Source organism: Stylophora pistillata, chromosome 3, assembly GCF_964205215.1.
Source record: "Stylophora pistillata chromosome 3, jaStyPist1.2, whole genome shotgun sequence".
Classification (NCBI taxonomy): domain Eukaryota; kingdom Metazoa; phylum Cnidaria; class Anthozoa; order Scleractinia; family Pocilloporidae; genus Stylophora; species Stylophora pistillata.
Window position 1 is genome coordinate 1,297,501 of NC_142521.1, and position 19,196 is coordinate 1,316,696.

A 19,196-nucleotide genomic window follows, 5' to 3' on the forward strand; every position below is an offset into this window, starting at 1 on the left:
AACAGGTTGCTTTGGTGCTGTTGAAGTTGATAGCACCTGTGCCATTTTGTTTTTTCCCAAACCTCCACCTGGTTATCCTAAATGGGTGGGCATGTAAGTCAAGATTTGCTTATTTATCAGTGAAATTTTTTTATCTAAATTATTTATTTATTTATTTATTTATATATTTGTAATACTGTGCAGCAAATTGTAATAAATAATCAAAGCCACAATTATCTGGGATGACTTGCAAAGATGATGATGATGATTTATTTTTTAACTCAGCTCGGTTTTACAAGATATATATTGGTTATATAGCAACTGAACACAGTACAGCAAAGGAATAAGGAGAAATAATTTAGCAATATTAGAGTAGGTAGCTAGTTAGGATCATCCAAATAGCAAAGGCTAATCTAGTGGATGACCCCTAATTATAAGATATAGTTAATTAATTACTAAAGACAAAATTAAGAATAATTTTTTTTTTTTTTTAATAAAAAGTATTACTTCATGCAGTAAAGTCGATAATTAAAAAGAGTTACAATCAAGTATAGAGCTCTTCAGGATTTGCGAAATATTCTAAGAGAATTTGAATTAGTTATGCTTTTAGGTAAGGAATTCCAAAGGCGAGGGCCAGTGAATTTTAGGGACTGTAGGCCATATTGAGTAGTATTAACTGAGGCTACATAAAGATTTCTGTTACATGATTGCCTTGTTGAGTAGGAATGAACAGAATATGTAAATTTTAAATATTTATTGAAACAAGGGGGTAACTCCAGGACACCTGATTTGGTTAACCAATCCCACATAAAAATACATCACTATTTATGCAATAATTATGCAGAGGAATGTTCCTGTCAAACTTGTGCTCTGCATTTGTAACACATGTCACTGACAATATTTTTCAAAAATTTGTTTGGTAGGAAGAATGGTTTAGAGCACCTAAGAAAACGTTATGAAGTAGAGGAAGTCTACTACAATAACCAGGTTGGTAAATAGCTGAATGTAATTAATCACAATACTCTGAACACAAGTCATACATTTTCATTTGCTAGGCAGATACAAGAGTTGGACCAAGTCAACTTGGATTGCTAGTCCGGGTTGAATCAACTTGGACTTATTCTGATTACCTTGTAGTGGAGTAACATTGCTAAAAATTTATTTGGATCACCACTGACTACAGTAAAATTCTTCTGAGAGCCTACTTTACCTCAGAATTTACCAATGAAATATGTCCTCAATTTTTCTTTATCACTCAGATTGTTGATGTGTTGGATAAGAAGAATCCCTCAGTTCTTCTTACATTGGTAAGTAGCATCAGAGCAGGGTGGAAGGCACATGAATCATAACTTTTTTGATTTTATTAATGGTACAACAGAACTGAACTTAAGAGCCATGTTAGGATCAGATTGAATCAAATTTTAGTGTAAGTTGCCCATGTGAGGTTACATCTTAACATCACAAATGCTGATGTAATTATCATTTGCATTTAGGGTACACTGGGTACGCTTACTATGTTTACTAGGTTGTCACATAAAGGAGTACTCCGACCTATAACTTTTATTTGATGATGTCTTTGAGCACCTACAATAAATAAATCATTTCTATCTTTGTTTTTTAGAAAGGTATAAACACAGATTCAAGGCACATTTGTAAAGAAGCTATATTTGAAAACATGAACAAGTAAGTAGTTTTGGGATCCAATCAGGTGTTGGAGACTCTATTGGGATTTAAAACAAAAATGTATTGCTATCAATGTAGGAATTCAAAATTTCATAATTTGCCTCTCAAAAGTTTGCTTTATAATCAGCGGTAAGTTTTTGGAGATTTTGTAAGTTTCACATTTTACTCCCAATACCAAATTCCTCCAAGTTAAAGTAATGATAACAGATTTAAGAGAGAATTGTCATCAAGCCTGAAACACCTGATAGAAGGGCATTTAAACATTAAATTAATCACTTTCCACTCTTATCTCCTGTTCACATTAACGACATAAGCTATAAATGAACTTAATTGCACAACATAACGGTTTTTCCTGCTAGGTTCCACGTGGACAACACTATTTTACATCCAGAGATGTCTGAATGGTAAGGTGCTGTTCCTTTGTTTTGTTGATTGTCTATTTTTGATACCACTGGATAATTACTGAGAGGGGGAGAAATGGAACAGCACCTGATGTGGGCAGATCAAGGATATTTTTATGGATATGTCCAAAGATGTTGTAACTTGAATTAGTGTGGCTGTTTTTATAAGAAAAATTGTTCTGCAGTTAATGGCTTGAACCCGGGGGTAACATGTGAAAGTGTAGTGTGATCGTGTAGTCCTGAGAAGGACTGTTGTCGGTGGTAGTGACTGACATTTCGACAAACTGTGCGGAAGTCATCATCAGAGTCAAGTGAATAGTTGTTGTCAGTAGAATGTTCTTATTTCAGTTCGTGTAAAATGATTGGTCAGTTTTGCAGTGATGTTATTTATAGAGTCCTAAAGTGCTTACGTCACGTTTCCATAGCACCGGAATTCTGTGGTCTAAACAAACCAATATGGCGTCCCTAGCGTGACACATTGTCGTTGACCTCGAACACTTCAAGAGCTATAATAGCGCATTTTATCCTCCAATAATAGAAATAAGATAAAGAGAATCAAGATAACCTTTGGCCTTACTATTGAAGAGTATCATAAGCGGACAAAAGCACCTGGTGAGCAATAATTCGAGTCAAAACGCCACGGGGACGAAGTTTGCGATGGGCCAGTGTTTTCATCCAGATTGCAATCACACATCTGAAAGCCACTGCTGCCGATTCTTTTCGTTTCCAGACCAGAAAAAACATAAAACACTCTATGATAAGTGGATATCATTTGTAAGGTGAGTATTTTTCGAAAAATATATATTTCGATGCTGTACCATCGATTAGAAATAGCTGTTTTTTTTTTTATCTCAAACTGATTCACGATTAGCTGTTTCTCTTTCTTGTCTTATTTCTTTTCTCGCGGCTTTGCCTTTCCTTGTCTTCAGTCTTGATCTAAGATTATTTAGTTACTAAAAAACTATATGATAGTTGTGAGTATCAAAGCTTTTACACTAACTAGTATTAAGTAACAAGCTCAGAGAAATACTCGCTTCGCATTCACGTCTTAGACTACAAGGTTAAGCATGTGACCAACTAAACTTTGGGTTTTTTAAGCGCAAGTATAGTAACTGCTTCTGTCTTTTTCTGTTATAGGAGAGGAGATAGAAAGCCCAGCAAACATTCGCGACTTTGCAGTTGTCACTTTAAAGATGGGCGAAAAGAAAATATGCCAACCATCAGTGACAGAAACAGGCACAAGCTGTTTGATAGTTTGGACTTGCTGCCAGGTACAGGACCAACACCTCCCAGTACACCTACCCCCAAGAAAAAACGGAAAGTGTCTGCCGAGCCCACGAAATTACCAACTGTAGCATCTGTGCTTGAAGAGATTAAAGAGAACTCTGAACCATGTTCCACTGAATGCTCACAAGAGGAAAAGACAAGTTCCAAAGAAGCTCTGCTGTCAATAGAGCTTGATATGACTTCAACAGAACTTGCTAAACACAAGGAAGTGTCAAGTTACTATAGTGCACACTACTCTGCTAAGAGCTTGAGCCCTGAGGTGATACGGATGGAGACAGGTCTACCCACTAAGGATGTTTTTGATATTGTTGTGGGATATGTTTCAAGATTCAAGGGTGAAATAAACTATTATGCTGGATGGAAGGTTGAGGCGATCACACTTGAGGACCAGATATTTATCACTCTGATGAAACTGAAACAAAATTATACCAATCTACATTTAGCCCAGTTGTTTTCATGCAGTGTTGCAACTGTTGCTAACATAGTACTAACTTTTGTCCATGTTCTGCATTCTCTCCTGTTCAAAGACATCATGACAACTGTGCCATCTAGAGAAAAGAACAAGATGTGTTTGCCATCTTCTTTCACTGAGTACAGCAGTTGCCGCATTGTGATTGATTGTACAGACATTGAAATTGCTGCACCTAAGCTCATGTCCCAGCAGAATGCTACATATTCCAGCTACAGGGGAATGAACTCTTTCAAAGTCATTATAGGGGTTGCCCCAAATGGAGTTATAACCTATGTTAGTGATCTTTTTCCTGGCTCAGTCAGTGACAAGGTCATGGTTAAAGAGTCTGGGTTTTGTAAACATTTGAGTGCTGGTGATCTTGTTCTGGCAGACAAAGGTTTTCTCATCAGCGATGTAGTTCCAAGAGGTGTTTCAGTGAACATACCACCATTTCTCAACAATGGAAAGTTTACAGAGAGTGAGGCAAGGGCGACAAAATCAATAGTGTAATATATTGCTAGTGATATAAACCCACGAGGTCAAACAACATGGCCGCTTCAACACAACTTTATTCCAGCAATGTATTCTGGGTACATACACAGTAACCCTAGAGGGTACTTAATATATTACACTGCTTTCCCCTTACAAATAAGATATCCTTACCAGTAACACAATAGTAGCCATAACATTCACTACAGGTTCAGTCGGTCAACAGGTTTCCTAATTCTCTCTGATCGCCTCAGAACAACCGGCGATGGTGTGTTTAAATTCTCTTCACTAATACCAGAATTAGGGTCATCATCTTTATCTGAAAAGTTGACTGGTGGCTGCGGCACCCCGGATGAAACTTGGCTATTATCTACACTTAGAGTGGGTTGCTCACACAGTTCTGGGACAGGTATGTCCAACTCTCTAGTTTCATATGGCACCTGATCATATGCTTTAATTAAATGATCAACATGAACATATCTGGTCTTATAGCCAGTCTTAACTAAATATGTTCTGGGTCCACAGACCTTAACTACCCTTCCCAGAATCCACCTCTCAGTATTGCTACGGGCTTGAGTATTTCTCACTCGAACTATGTCATTCTCTGCAAACAGCCTATCTTGATGACCCTTTAAATCCTTATATTCCTTCTGCTTATTTTGTTTACTCTCTACGGTTTTGGCTAGATCAGGTTTCACTAGAGTTAAACGAGTACGCAGTCTACGTCTCATCAGCAGTTCTGCTGGCGTAGCACCTGTGGTGCTGTGTGGGGTGGTACGGTATCTCAAGAGGAAGTCTGCTAGTCTATGTTTGATAGACCTTCCCTTGTTTCCCTCTAGAACTTGTTTGACAAGCGCCTCCTTTACCACCCTGACTGATCTCTCAGCAGCACCATTTGATTGTGGGTGATAAGGAGGAGTTAGGGTATGTTTAATGCCATTTTTATACATAAACTCAGCAAACTTACTTGAAACAAATTGTGGCCCATTATCTGATACCAACTCCTCGGGCAAACCATGTTGGGCAAATATAAGACGCAACTCATTTATGGTTTTCTCTGTGGTGATTGAGGTCATGTGCTTAACCTCTATCCATTTTGAAAAACTATCAACCACCACAATAAAAAAAATCACTCCCTTTCTGACAAAAATCAACATGAATACGCTGAAAGGGTCGCGTGGCCCATTTCCAGGGTATCAATGGGGCACAAGGTGGAGAGGTCCGCACATCCTGACACACTGAGCATAGTTTAATCTTTTGTTCAATTTCCTCATCCATCTTGGGCCACCAAACACAGGTGCGTGCTATTGCTTTCATTGCACAAATGCCTGGGTGCTCCCAATGCAACTCCTCCAACATCTTTTCCCTAAATACTGGGGGAATGATCACCCTGGAACCCCAGAGAATGCAATTTTGTTCGCAAGAAAGTTCATGTCGACGGGTGTAATAGGGTTTTAAATCTTCATCACAAACCTCTGGCCACCCCACCATGACCCAATCAAGTACCTTGCTTAACCCTGGATCCATCAATGTAGCTTTCCCAATCTCTTTTGCAGTTATGGGGAAATCTTTGTCAATGGCACTTACATTGTAAATCTCACTCTCACTGCCAATCTTAGACTCTTCATGGGGTAATCTAGAAAGGGCATCACAGTTGCTGTGCTTCTCGGAGCTCCTGTACTCAATGTTATAGTCATATGCTGAAAGGACAAGTGCCCAGCGCTGCATACGGGCAGCTGCAAGTGTGGGTATAGCAGCTTTTGGGCCCAAAATAGCCAACAATGGCTGATGGTCAGTTACTAAAGTGAACTTTCGTCCATATAGAAACTGATTAAATTTTTTTACCCCGAAAATAATAGACAAGGCCTCCCGTTCAATTTGAGCATAATTTTTCTCACTTGAGCTGAGGGTACGTGATGCATATGCTATTGGCCTTTCTTGACCATCCTCCATTACATGACTAAGCACTGCCCCCAAACCATAACTCGATGCGTCACAAGCTAACTTAAGCTCACGATTTAGATCATAGTGGACCAACAGCGACTCACTGGTGAGGCCCTCCTTGCATGCCTCGAAAGCTTTCTGGCAGTCATCTGTCCATTCCCATTGAATAGTTTTCTGCAAAAGCCTATGCAGAGGTGCTAAGGTTGTAGCCAGCCCTGGCAAAAAGGAATGATAATACTGAACCATGCCCAGGAAGGACCTTAATTCACTCACATTCTTTGGGGCTGGGGCTCTTTTCACTGCACTGATCTTCTCCTCCACCGGTTGCAGGCCTTCGGCACTTATTCTCAGACCTAGATAAACCACTTCAGGTTTCAAAAACTCGCATTTTGCCAGTTTTAAATGCAAATTGTATTGGTGTAGCCTGTCCAACACATCAGCAAGTATCTTGAGATTCTCTTGCCAGTCATTGCCCCCTATCAAGATGTCATCTTGTTTACAAACACATTTTTCAATTCCCTGAAGAATTTGATCCATTTTTGCTTGAAAGATTTTTGGGGATGACTTGACCCCATAGGGCAATTTCTGGTAGGAATAAAGGCCTTTATGAGTGGTAATTGTCAAGTACTCTTGACTTTCTTTGTCAACATTCAGCTGGGCATAGGCATGTGATAGATCAAGCTTACTAAATACCTTAGAGCCAACCAGAGCAGCATACAAATCCTGAGTAGTAGGTAAAACATATTGCTCATCTTCAACTGACTGATTGATAGTGGATTTGTAGTCTCCACATATTCTGACAGTGTTATCAGCCTTTGGCACTACCACAATTGGGCTAGCCCAAAGTGACCTGTCAACTTTCTTAATAACACCATGCTTTTCTAGTTTGTCTAACTCTTTTTCGACTTGCTCTTTTAAAGCGTATGGAACCCTACGCGCTTTCACGAATACAGGTTTTGCATCGCCTCTCATAGTAATATGGGCCTCAAGGCCCGTCATACCTTTGTAACTCTCAGTAAACAATTCGCTATGTTTAGATAGCAACTCATTCAGTTGACTATCAGCACTCCTAGGGTCTCCCTTGGGAATACAAAATATCTCACCCCACTCAAACTTAATGTGCCGCAGCCAGTTTTTACCAAGTAAAGTAGGTTTTGCATCATAATTGGCTACAAGAATGGGTAGAGAGTATTGTTTACCCTTATACACTATGTCACACTGCATTTCCCCTGACACATCAAGTAATTCACCCGTGTATGTCTTAAGTGTTACTTTAGAAGGAGACAGAGGCTTGTCTGCAAACCTCTCTAGATATTCACTTCTACTCATTATTGAGAAATCTGCAGCTGTGTCTAACTCCATCATACACAGTTTACCATTGATTTCCATTTCTACAGTGTACCTATTGCAATTAGGCTTGTTTTGGTCAAGCGAATTCAGAGAATAAATTCCTAATTCCTCATCCTCACACTCATCATTGCCTGATTCTGAAGCCTGTACACTATGAATTTTACCCTTTTTCTTTTCATCCTTACTGCGACAAACAGAAGCTAAATGCCCAATCTTGGAGCACTTGTAGCATTTTGCTGACTTAAATTTACAAGACTGACCTGAATGATTACCCCCACACCTAGGACATGACAATTGTTCAGTGTTCTTCTTTTCAGTGTTTTTACTTCCTTGTTCTGTCAACTTGTTGACTTGAACAGTTTCACTGCGTGAAGGGTGAAATTCTTGGGTGTTCCTGTCTGCCATCTCCATGGTCTTGGCAATACTGCAAGCCTTTTCGAATGTGAGGTCATCTGTGTTCAGTAGTTTGTTTTGTATCTTCGGATTGTTCAGTCCGCATACGAATCGGTCACGTAACGCCCGATTGAGGAATTCACCATAATTACAGTGGACCGCCAATCTCTTCAAAGCCAGCACATAATCGCTAACTGATTCTTCGGATTTTTGATTTCGCGTGCCAAAGTGAAAACTTTGTGCGATTTCCAGGGGCTTCGGGTTGTAGTGTTTCTCCAAGACTTCCACAATGTTAGTGAATGACACATCCTTCGGTTTAGTGGGCGCCAATAAGTTGCTGAGGGTTGTGTATACCTCTGGCCCCACTTCTGTCAGGAAAATGGCACGTTTCCTGTTCGCTACCACAAGGTTGGTGGCAGCGCTTCCCTCTCCTGTTGTCGTTACAATGTTGTTGGCTGTAAAGAACATTTCCATCCTCTCAACGTAGGCACTAAACGTTTCACGTGCGACGTTGAACTCGCCAACACGTCCAAATAATCCACTCGCACTAGTGCTGGCCATCTTCTATGCCACAACACACACAGCGTTGTCCAAAGACCTTGCACTTTTGAATGACGTGGAAAAACGACCGATCCTCGTCGCCAAAATGTAATATATTGCTAGTGATATAAACCCACGAGGTCAAACAACATGGCCGCTTCAACACAACTTTATTCCAGCAATGTATTCTGGGTACATACACAGTAACCCTAGAGGGTACTTAATATATTACAAATAGCTCGATGTCGCATCCACGTAGAGCGTGCAAATGCAAGACTTAAGAGTTTTCGCATCCTTGGCTTCATCCCAGCATTTTTGAGGTGCCATGCTGACAAGCTATGCCAACTGTGCTCAGCTCTTGTTAATTTGCAGTATCCATTGATCAAGGATGGCTGCGAAGACTTTGAATTTGACTGAATAGAACTTTTTTTCAACTAAATTATAGTACAATGAGTTTTTAATATTATTTTTGTATTACTAGAAGCCCTACTGTAACAGATCAAATGGTATTGACATAGCTTTGGTCAAAAATATGATGTGGTCAGTTTTACATTTTTCTGATATTCATCTCCTTTATGTTCATTAATACAAACTACTATGTGTTCTGTGAAAATAGATTATAATGAAAACCAGTGACATTCTTAAATTGTCATTTCAACTAAATCCAGGTCAGGGGCATGTGACCAGTATGGAATTCTTTCGTCCAGTAGTTCCAAGTGTGAAAGTCGTGCTGGCTTAAAGGTTTTACTTTTGTGTCTGTGAAGCTGGGAGCCTGAGTCCAGGTGTATAAAACTAAAGCCACACTTCAATTAGCTTAAGGGATGGTGAGAGGTAGTCAGAAAAAATAACCTGTGCTGCATGGATTTTGTTTTGGCTCTCACCCCTTCCCTTTGCATTGCTATGCAAGCCTACTTAAGTGTGGCATAAGTTTTATGTACCTGGGCCCTGTTGAGTAACCAGGATAAGTGTTACCAGCTACCAGTAGCCATTGGTTGCAAAAAAAAAATTGTTTAAGCTTGCTTTCAGGAAGAATGTAATTTATTATTAAGTTACTATGCTAAATGGAAAAATGTGGGTTCTTTATCTTGTGTCTCTATCTGAGTGTAGAATATGTAATGTTATATTAAGAAATTAATGTATGAAATTTAAAAAAATACCTTTTAACATTAGCTACTGCCTATTTAAAAATCACTCAAGATAGTAATATTGTGCTCCCAAGATTCATCTCGTTCAATCTTGATAACTACACTATCCTTTGTGGTCCATACAACAAAGTAGCAGAATTTGCGCTTTGTCAGTAACATCTGGCCTTGACACTGATGCCAGTAAACATGTGTGGTAGACAGCGTATAATTCCCTTCCTTCTCCTCCAAGTAAAAGTCTTTGTGCCCACAAGCTTCCTTGATTGTCGCATTTCGATGTGTGTAGGGGCACTTACACTCAATCACCGAGTCGTCTCCCACAAGTCCATCAGGGGAAGCACCCAGAACTCCCGACTCGTGTAGCCAAAGGCCGGTCTGTACAGGTGTAAAGTTTGTGATGTTGGTGAAGGATTTCAGGGCCTCAGTCTCATTGTCCTGTCCCCATGCAATTGCTTTAACTCCACTCAAGTTGTATTCCCCAAGTAGTCGCTTGATAAGAGACGGTGTAACTCTTTTTGCCTGGAGGACGGAGCCAAAATTACTGGCAGTCAGGCGGCCTCTACGAGCTTGGTGCCATGCAGGGCTGTTTCGCTGGCCAGCCGTGAGGGTGCTCACAACATTTATGGTTCTCTCCTCTACTTTGGCATTCTCAATCAAGTACTCTAATTGTTTTTCCTTCGTAGATGCCATAAGGAAACCTTCTGAGTAAATGATATCCTCAATCGTCTTGATCGGGAGAGGGGTAGCAGGTTGTGGTTCGGGACTCAAGATCCAGCAGGTCCCTGTAAATTTGCCATAGCGCTTTAGTTCGCTGTACAGCCACATCCGATCTTCTCGGCTAGGATCGCGCGCCAAAGGGCTGTAATCCTTCTTCTTCGGTGGCGCTGGAAACATCTGGCTTGCAGACTGTACGCTTTCTGCCTTTCGCTTTCGTTTCCATTGGCATTCCAGGTCCGTCCTGCTAAGGTTATGGATGCCATAAATAAATATGGCTGCCGCGTGACTGCACTTGAACTCGCCGCGAGGACACTCGCATTCTGTGTTTTTTATTTCAAGGTTTTCATCGAGATAAATCTGATAAAAAGATAATTCGAAACAGACACGTAAGTTGCAATATATATTCCGCAATATAAACATTAAATTGGAGGTGAAATCGGGGTTGGGAGTTCTTCGAATTGAACATACGTGTTGTGCCCAAATTGGCAACTTACTGTGACTTTGTAGTCCTTATTTTTCATGCTTGCTTGGACTTCACCTTTGATGACTCCCCTGGAATAAATAAAGCTTTGGACATGGTCGGATTTGAAGTGGTTTTCTCCGCGATCAAGCGATTTCCGCTCTCCAGAAAAGAAAGAAACGAGTGAGCATATCGATAAAGACGCCATGTTTGAAGTATGAGTTTAAACTGTTTAGACCAGAAAAAAATGCTGTCATGGCAACGTGACGTCACACTTTAGGACTCTATTGGCTGTAAGACTCAAGTGGTGTAAGACGGTCGTGATTGGTCTGTTTCGATCCCTCGGTAAAGTCGTTCTTTTTGGTTCGTTTGTAATGTTTATGTCGTGAATGAGTCGTTTGTATGGAGCCCGTAGTAGTTGACACCTGTTTAGGGAAGTCTGTTCTAAGTTAATAAACTAGCTTTCCAGAGTCAGTCGTTGAAAGTAGTCAGTGCCGTAGGTTTAAGGCATTGCGCAGAGTCTCAGTCAATATTGTGGTTCGTAAGTCGATGATGTTCAGCAATGTGATTGTTGACATCACCTTTCCTCGTCGCCCGTCTGTGTTCAGTCAGTCTTGTCGCGAGGTTTCTGCCAGTCTCTCCGATGTAGGAGGCTTGGGCAGTCGGAACAATTGATCTTATAAATCACTCCATGTCTGTTCCTCGGTCTGTCCTTGTCTTTAACGTTGGTTAGTAACTGACGTAGTGTGGTGCTGGGTTTGTTGGCGACGTGGATATTGAAGGGTTGTAAGATGCGCGAAAGTAAGTTTACATACTTTCAGTACGACGGTAAACACTACAAACAGTTACACAGCACAGCCATGGGGTCTCCAGTTTCTGTTGTTATAGCAGAAATTGTGATGCAGAGCATCGAGGAGCGCGCCCTTTCGACTTGCCGACAAACGATACCGCTTTGGTTACGTTACGTTGACGACACCTTCACCGCCCTACGACACCACGAAATTGACGCATTCTACCACCACCTTAACGGACAAAACACTGACATACAGTTTACCAGAGCAGTCGAAGAAAATGGCAAACTTCCTTTTCTAGCCTGTCTGGCAAGCCGTAACGATAACTCACTACGGACGACAGTGTACAGGAAACCGACACACAGCGATAGATTATTAGATCAGTCATCCTGCAACCCTACATCACACAAAGCCACAACTATCAGAACTCTAACATGACGCGCACAACTAGTATGCGATTCGACAGACAGCTTATCCGACGAGAACAAATACCTTCACCGTGTTTTTTCAAAGAACAACTACAACAACGACTTCATCCGACGAAAAACTCACCGACCCGCTGCTACTACGTACCGAAACAAACGACACCGCAACTCCTACGACTACAGCAACCATACCGTACATAAAAGCATGTCTGAGAACATCTCGCGCATCTTACAACCCTTCAATATCCGGGTCGCCCACGAACCCATCACCACACCATGTCAGTTACTAACCAACGTTAAAGACAAGGACGAACCGAGGAACAGACAGGGAGCGATTTATAAGATCAATTGCTCCGAATGCCAAGCCTCCTACATTGGAGAGACTGGCTGAAACCTCGCAACAAGACTGACTGAACACAGACGGGCGACGAGGAAAAGTGATGTCAGCAATCACATTGCTGAACATCATCGACTTACGAACCACAATATTGACTGGGACTCTGCGCAATGCCTAACCTACAGCAATGACTACTTTCAACGACCGACTCTGGAAAGCTGGTTTACTAACTTAGAACTGACTCCCCTAAACAGGGGTCAACTACTACCGGCTCCATACAAACGACTCATTCACGACATAAACATTACAAACGAACAGAACGACCTAACTTTACCGACGAATCGAAGCAGACCAATCACGACTGACCTACGCCACTTGAGTCTTACAGCCAATAACATCACGGCAAAACTGACCAATCATTTTACACGAACTGAAATAAGAACATTCTACTGACAACAACTATTCACTTGACTCTGATGATGACTTCCGCACAGGTTGTCGAAACGTCAGTCACTACCACCGACAACAGTCCTTCTCAGGACTACACTCACCCCAACGATCACACTACACTTTCACAAAAATTGTTCTGAGATGAATTCCCTCAGTTAAACATGTTATCACTCTCTCAGTGAGGATCTTAGTGATATATCTGTGCAATTTCTTAGCCGTGTCTTCAAAACAACCCAGGAACTGGATGTAATACGCTATGCTAACAAAATAAGCAGTAAGGCACACAAAGAGGTAGGTATATCACTACTGGGTTATTACAATGATAATATGTTTACAAACCCAAAATTACTCTCACTGTGTTTTACAAGTTCGGTCAGAACTTCTTCTGTACAATCCCAGTAACTGATGTTCATACTCAGAATCAGATGTAAATGTCGAGATTTACATTTGATGTGTATTTTGATTGTACCTTTTAGTTTAATCCAGTTTAAGTGAAGAGCTTGTTGATCCTAACCCTTGATCCTAAGCTTTAACCAACCAGGCACTTGAATTGACTTTCACCTATAGGTAATGAAACATGTCAGACCAGGGATGACCACATATCAAGGAGAAAGGTATATGTGTAAAGATGTTATTATAGCCTTACAGATCCTAAACTCTGTGGTGGGTAAAAAAGAATCAGTTAATAGATGGTATACATGAAATGATTGAACTGTTCTGATGACATTTTATGTTGGTCCTAAAAATTAATTTTTCACAGCCTGTTCCAGCACTATTGTTTTTATCATGGAGGATGTCGCCACTTGGCTTATAACTGCTTAATGGCAAGGTACAGCTCAATCATTCAAATTTAGGTGACAGCACTGCCCCACCCCTCTCCCCTATCATCCCAAACAAGAAATCTCCCTTCCCACTCTCCCAGACACACATTAAATTACATCCAGTCTGCAATAAGACCCCATCTTGCAGCATGCAGTGGCAGGAGTTGGTTGGGTCATACTAACTATGGTGGGGTACAGCATTTGTATTTTACTGTAATTGCTTAGTAATCGGTTGACTATTTTCCTTCTTATCTAGTCGGTCTGAGAGCTGGCTGCTTGTGGTTGTTTGGACCGTTCTTGCACAGCAGTTGGAAGGTTGTTTTCTGTTACACTCCATCCATTAGTGAACTCTGTGCCATACCAGCGTTTCATATGATTTTTTTAAAGCTTAAGTGAAATAACTAAAGACTGTTGTGTTCTTTACTTTAGTGGTGTAGACTGTGCTTGCCCTTCTCATACAGTTGAAGTAGATAGTAAAGTTATACAGGATGGAGACATGTGGTAAGTTAGTCAATCTGAATTTCTTCATTTCCAAGAAAATTTACCCAAGCCCATGATCACCAACTTCCGTTTGCATAAATGTTTACGAAATCAATTTTCGCAATTTTTCCAGACTTTCTGAGAGGCGGAAATTTACTCGTGTTAAATACGTCAACTTACTTTATTACATCCATTTTGAAATCACTGGTGATCCCTGTAATCTGATTGGCTCTAATCGGTGCGATTTATTCACAAATCGCACCATTTTTTGCTCTAAATCGCATCATTTTACGCTTGACTGAGTTTTTCACACAGGACGTCAAATAAGATATAAAAGCGTTTCCGGTTCCACTTTTTATTTAAAACCGGCTCAGTACTGCATCAGTAAAATATTTGAATTGACCAAGTCCTGTATTTGGGCGATTTCAAAATGGATGTGATAAAGTGGTAATTGAACCTCGTGTCGTGCAATTTTGGTCTGAAATCATACTTGTAATTTCAAATCGAACTCGCGCTGCGCGCTCGTTGCTCGTTAAGCGCCAAGTTGTATACATTATTATCATTATTATTACTATTATTATTATTATTATCATTGCTGCGCAGCGAGCGTAGCGAGCGAGCAGCAACATAATCAGGATTTAAGAAGGATAACGCGAAGGGTACTACCAGTAACTGTATATGTTTTTCTAAATACAGTTGGTGGCACCACACGCATTCCGAAGAAAGTCGCCAAAACAGCGCTAAAACGATTTAAGCCACAACGCGTCAACGGCCGAAAAACGGTTGGGAGACTTCACACGCTAGATATTTTATAATTTTTTCTTTTCGAACAACCAACACTTACGTCTAAAATTCGATCTTAATATGTTAGTTATTCCCGTTAATGAACTTTAGACCCCAAAATCACACAAAGTACGCTTGGGCCGCCTGTGAGAAGTACAAAACATTTTGACGTACAATATGTATAGGGAAGGAAGGCATGTTACTGAGAGGAACTCTTGTCATGACTTGTATTCATTAAGCTTTTTACGCAATTCCCCCGGCCAGTAGACAATAATGGCAGGAGAATTTGCGTTAAAAGCCAAAGACAATGTGTTACAAGATTTATCGACCCACTCAGTTTCTACATCCATTCCTATGAGATGTCTAAGCGCACCTGAGGCTCGAAGTATTCAAAATTTCATATTTTAAATCTTTTGTTTCTGTAGTCTATTTGACATGGGTTGTGAGTATTACTGCTATGCGTCAGACATCACGTGTTCATTTCCAGCTAATGGCAAGTTCACAGACGATCAGAGGAAAATTTATGAAATTTGTCTCCGGGCAAATCGAGGAGTTATGGCAGCAATAAAACCCGGTAAGTAACATTTGTTTGTCATAGATGGCGAGCTACAGCGTGCTGTGTCTTTGTAGATCTACAAGTAACTTAACGTTGTTTTTCATTTCGCAAAATCAATGGTCATTGCTGAAAATACTAGGTTAGGTATTTGTCATTCAAATCCCAGTTTAGTGGCACTTGCTCCCCTCGCGATGTTCCCATCACTGTTTCAGTTGTTGTATGGAAAACCAGCTGTCGCCTAAACATTTGTAATTTTTTTTTAGGTGTGAGTTGGGCCGATATGCACCGTTTAGCAGACCGTATTCAGCTGAAGGGCCTCAGAGACATAGGGCTCTTAGAAGGAGACGTAAATGAGATGATGAAGTTACATCTGGGTGCTGTTTTTATGCCATATGGTTTGGGACATTTGATGGGCGTTGATGTGCACGATGTTGGAGGATATCCTAAAGTATGTCTAAGAAGATTGTTGAAGCGATTCTTAGTTAAGCTCCCTTATTTTTTTTGTATATAAGCGTGTTCCCTTTCATTTTTGATGAATACATTACAGAATTGTATTCGAACCAATTACTTGCCAGCCATTTGATAGGCTTCTATCAATAGTGATAGCAGAGAACATGACGGACTAAATTATTCCGCTTTATTTTAATGGTTACGGGCGGTTATGAGACTGTTACACCTTAGCTATGGAGAGGCAGCTTAAGCTATCTAGAATATAAAGTCTGTCAAATTGATACGTGCTCACCTAGTAAAGTAAGCAAAACACTGGGCGAAGTCATACGCCGATCGCGGCAATTGGGGTTTAAAATCGCCGATATCTGGCATGACAGATATCGGCGATTAAATTTCGCCGTCATTCGTCTCCGCGATATTCTTCTCTCACCGTTTCAAATCGCCAGACTGGGTGAAATCGACCAATCAAAATGGGCGACTTTTCAAAATGTCCAAGGCAGCCAAACTTGGTTTTGGACTAATAAAAAGAGCAAATCTGATAATTCATTGTTCAGAAAAGCCCACTTTGCAGTGCGCTTTCTGGAGCGTCTTAGGAGCAAAATTATGGCAGCAGCTAGCAAGTGTGTTCGCTTCTGGTGCCATTTTGTTCGTGTACATTGGTTTGCGCAAGGTGCCACATTACCGTGATCGGTGAAGCCAAGCGTGTCCGCATTCCGGTGGTGAATTTCCCTGGAAATCAAATACACCGCGATCGGCGAAGAAAATCGCCAAGTGTGTCACCGCCTAAATAACGCTGGGCGCCTTATCCTTACCTTTTCTGAAACTAACTGTCTAAGTTTCCCTCTCCTGGCTTTGTTTTGCCGTTACATAATCTTCTTATCCATTATTCAATAAAAAGTAAACACATCAATACGCACCTTACCGCCAAGAAATTCAACCCAAAGACGTTCTTCATCGTTTAGTCCTGAAAACAGCACACATCGCGTAAACCTCCTCCGTTACTAAGTGAAGCTGTCCTGCAACTGAATAACGAAAATCTACGGTTACTACAAACACGGTTTTGCTGTTTGTTGTTTGTCGCGTAATGGTTGACGTCATGACTGTGGTTTGCCCGCGCGCGCGCGCGCGTGCACAGTGAAATAGCTAGTTCAGCATTACAATAAAATTCTCTTTGAGAAGTATCAACCAACATCAGTATTAAACTAAACGGTCAAGTGTAGGCCAAATTGTTGTCACAATAACTATCCTTGAAAACCATTTTTACAAATTTTTCTATTTTCGATTTTAGCGCGCAAAAAGAAAAAGCCATTCAATCTATACTGTTACATCTTTAACCCCCTTGGCTTCGGAAACTTTGAATCTTCCCAGTAAATCTACTAGTTGACATGTGAAACTGTCCGAAGTATCATTGCGTGTTCCTTTTTTATTGCTTTTGTGGCCTTTCACTTTTTTCTTCCCATTTACTTTCCCATTCAAGATAACATTTCTAAATCCATGACTACTCTTCAAACGAAAAAAAGAACTGTTCCACCTAGCGGCCCAAAACGACGATTTATTAATATTATAGTCTTGATAACACAAAATTGATGGACCACTTATTATGAAGAAGCTGGGTTGAAAGTAAGTTTTGGACTGCTCTTAACAGGGAACTGAGCGAATCAATGAACCAGGCCTCCGCTCGCTTAGAACTATCCGCGTCCTAGAAGAAGGCATGGTACTCACCATTGAACCGGGAATTCATTTCATTCGTGGAGTAAGTCAGAATTTGTATAGGTAATCGCATGGGGCCAGTAAAATTAAGGATTAATTTCACTTGTGTTTTCAGAAGTTGCTGAAATTGCCCGAGTCGCGAAGCGACTGAAAGCACAAGTGATATTAATCCTTAATTTTACGAGGACCCATTGCGATTACTTGTTAATGAAATTGAGGGGAAAATTATTGAATTTCTGAATGCACTCTTCAGTAATCAGTCATAGGAAGCCAGAGAAGTAATCAGGAAGCCAGTAATCAGTCATAGGAAGCCAAAGTTGACAGAGAATCAATGGCCACAAACGCACGAATGAGCTGAATGAAATTTTATTTTTGCAGAAAGATACCAGGACTATGGATAGGCTTTTGATTTTAGATATCTCTCCAGTGATGCCTACATTACTTTCAGGCAGTCGGGCTCATATTCATCCCCGTTTTCTTTTCGTAACTCGGCATAAAACTGCGCCAGTGTTCGGTCGAGGACATCGCTCTCGTACTCTTCTAAATTTGCTTGGAAGCTTTTTTCATTCGCCCACTTTTTAAAAACGTTCTTCCAGTACTCCGTGCTTTTCCTCGTGTTTTCGTTTTCACTCATGTCTTTTAATTCTTCGATATATTTCTCGTCAACTATCTCGAAACGAGACACCATTGTTACAGAAAATCTTCAGCAACAACTTTTCGATAGCATAAGCTGTTGCTAGGCAACCTGAGTACCAATCATGAGCTAGTAATTTTGCCCTCTTCTCTTGAAAAATTAAGAAAAAGATACCCTCTTCAATGACCAATCAGCATTCAGTAATTTTACCACCTCTATTTTATTAGAGATAAAGTATCCCTCTTGTGGAAGAATCAAGAGTATGATGGTGTACACCGCAGATTTCCTGACTGTAAGTTCCTCTGCTTATGTTTTCTAGCTTGTCGAGGAGGCGTTAGAAAATTCTGACACGGCGTGTTTCTTCAACCGAGAAGTCTTAGACCGATTTTGGCGCGTAGGAGGGGTGAGATATTCTTGAGACTTTATCGCATATTTTATGTCGGTATATATCTTAATTGTCAAGCCAGAACCTTCAGCTGCTTTAAAAACCAATATGCTGTTGTTCATGTTTTCAGGTTCATATCGAAGACGATATAGTGGTGACGTCAGACGGCGTAGAACTGTTGACAGATGTGCCTCGTACAGTAGATGAAATCGAGGCACTGATGGCTCAGGAATCTTAAGAATCAGCATTATCTTGATCTCAAAATGATATATTACGCACTGTAAAAATATTAAATTTGAGTAGCTCTTTCAATTAAAAAGTGTTCTTTTTTAAGGTGTGCTGGCAGTTTTACATATCGGCAATATGCGAAACGAGAAAACCACGATGCGTTTAATACGGTGGCCATTTTCCTACTGAGATTAAGTAATGGCTTTGGCTTTTCTTCGCTTATAGTAGATGACGAGTGCAGATGGACTGTTAGACCCTCCCACACAACCTCTTACGAGGAACAGCAGCATCTTTTGCAAGATAATAACAT

The 19,196-nt window shown here is 40.6% G+C and overlaps 3 protein-coding genes, 1 long non-coding RNA gene and 1 pseudogene across 7 annotated transcripts in view; 3 read left to right on the forward strand and 2 right to left on the reverse strand.

Moving 5' to 3' along the window:
* LOC111329575 (xaa-Pro dipeptidase) overlaps positions 1–18,991 on the forward strand; it is a 21,606-nt gene extending 2,615 nt beyond the window's left edge. Inside the window, exons 3-16 of one of the 4 annotated variants that reach the window (XM_022934305.2) lie at positions 1–93; positions 903–966; positions 1,239–1,286; positions 1,601–1,662; positions 2,022–2,066; positions 13,055–13,130; positions 13,407–13,453; positions 13,600–13,668; positions 14,090–14,161; positions 15,349–15,497; positions 15,743–15,927; positions 17,575–17,682; positions 18,593–18,676; positions 18,789–18,991. The exon at positions 1–93 is cut by the window's left edge and continues 35 nt beyond it. In XM_022934305.2, coding sequence (XP_022790040.2) covers positions 1–93; positions 903–966; positions 1,239–1,286; positions 1,601–1,662; positions 2,022–2,066; positions 13,055–13,130; positions 13,407–13,453; positions 13,600–13,668; positions 14,090–14,161; positions 15,349–15,497; positions 15,743–15,927; positions 17,575–17,682; positions 18,593–18,676; positions 18,789–18,896 — 1,210 coding nt within the window. In that variant the 3' untranslated portion in view covers positions 18,897–18,991. The remainder of the gene's footprint in view (positions 94–902; positions 967–1,238; positions 1,287–1,600; positions 1,663–2,021; positions 2,067–13,054; positions 13,131–13,406; positions 13,454–13,599; positions 13,669–14,089; positions 14,162–15,348; positions 15,498–15,742; positions 15,928–17,574; positions 17,683–18,592; positions 18,677–18,788) is intronic. The other 3 variants (XM_088755698.1, XM_022934306.2, XM_022934307.2) reach the window with 3 other exon arrangements.
* On the reverse strand, positions 363–17,111 carry LOC111329576 (uncharacterized). The gene is made up of 3 exons (XR_002694725.2): positions 16,847–17,111; positions 13,309–13,400; positions 363–1,699 (listed from the first exon to the last, which is right to left on the reverse strand). It is a non-coding gene; the product is annotated as an uncharacterized LOC111329576 (long non-coding RNA).
* Positions 2,677–9,686, forward strand: LOC148734005 (uncharacterized). Its single transcript, XM_088755699.1, has 2 exons — positions 2,677–2,842; positions 3,201–9,686. The coding sequence occupies exons 1-2, from the start codon at positions 2,721–2,723 to the stop codon at positions 4,309–4,311; spliced, it is 1,233 nt and encodes a 410-aa protein (XP_088611825.1). The 5' UTR covers positions 2,677–2,720; the 3' UTR covers positions 4,312–9,686.
* LOC148734006 (uncharacterized) lies at positions 8,957–11,044 on the reverse strand. The gene is made up of 2 exons (XM_088755700.1): positions 10,871–11,044; positions 8,957–10,733 (listed from the first exon to the last, which is right to left on the reverse strand). Exons 1-2 carry the CDS (start codon positions 11,042–11,044, stop codon positions 9,699–9,701), a joined length of 1,209 nt encoding a protein of 402 aa, XP_088611826.1. The 3' UTR covers positions 8,957–9,698.
* Positions 11,277–13,035, forward strand: LOC148734007 (uncharacterized; annotated as a pseudogene).
* Positions 18,992–19,196: the final 205 nt, after the last annotated feature.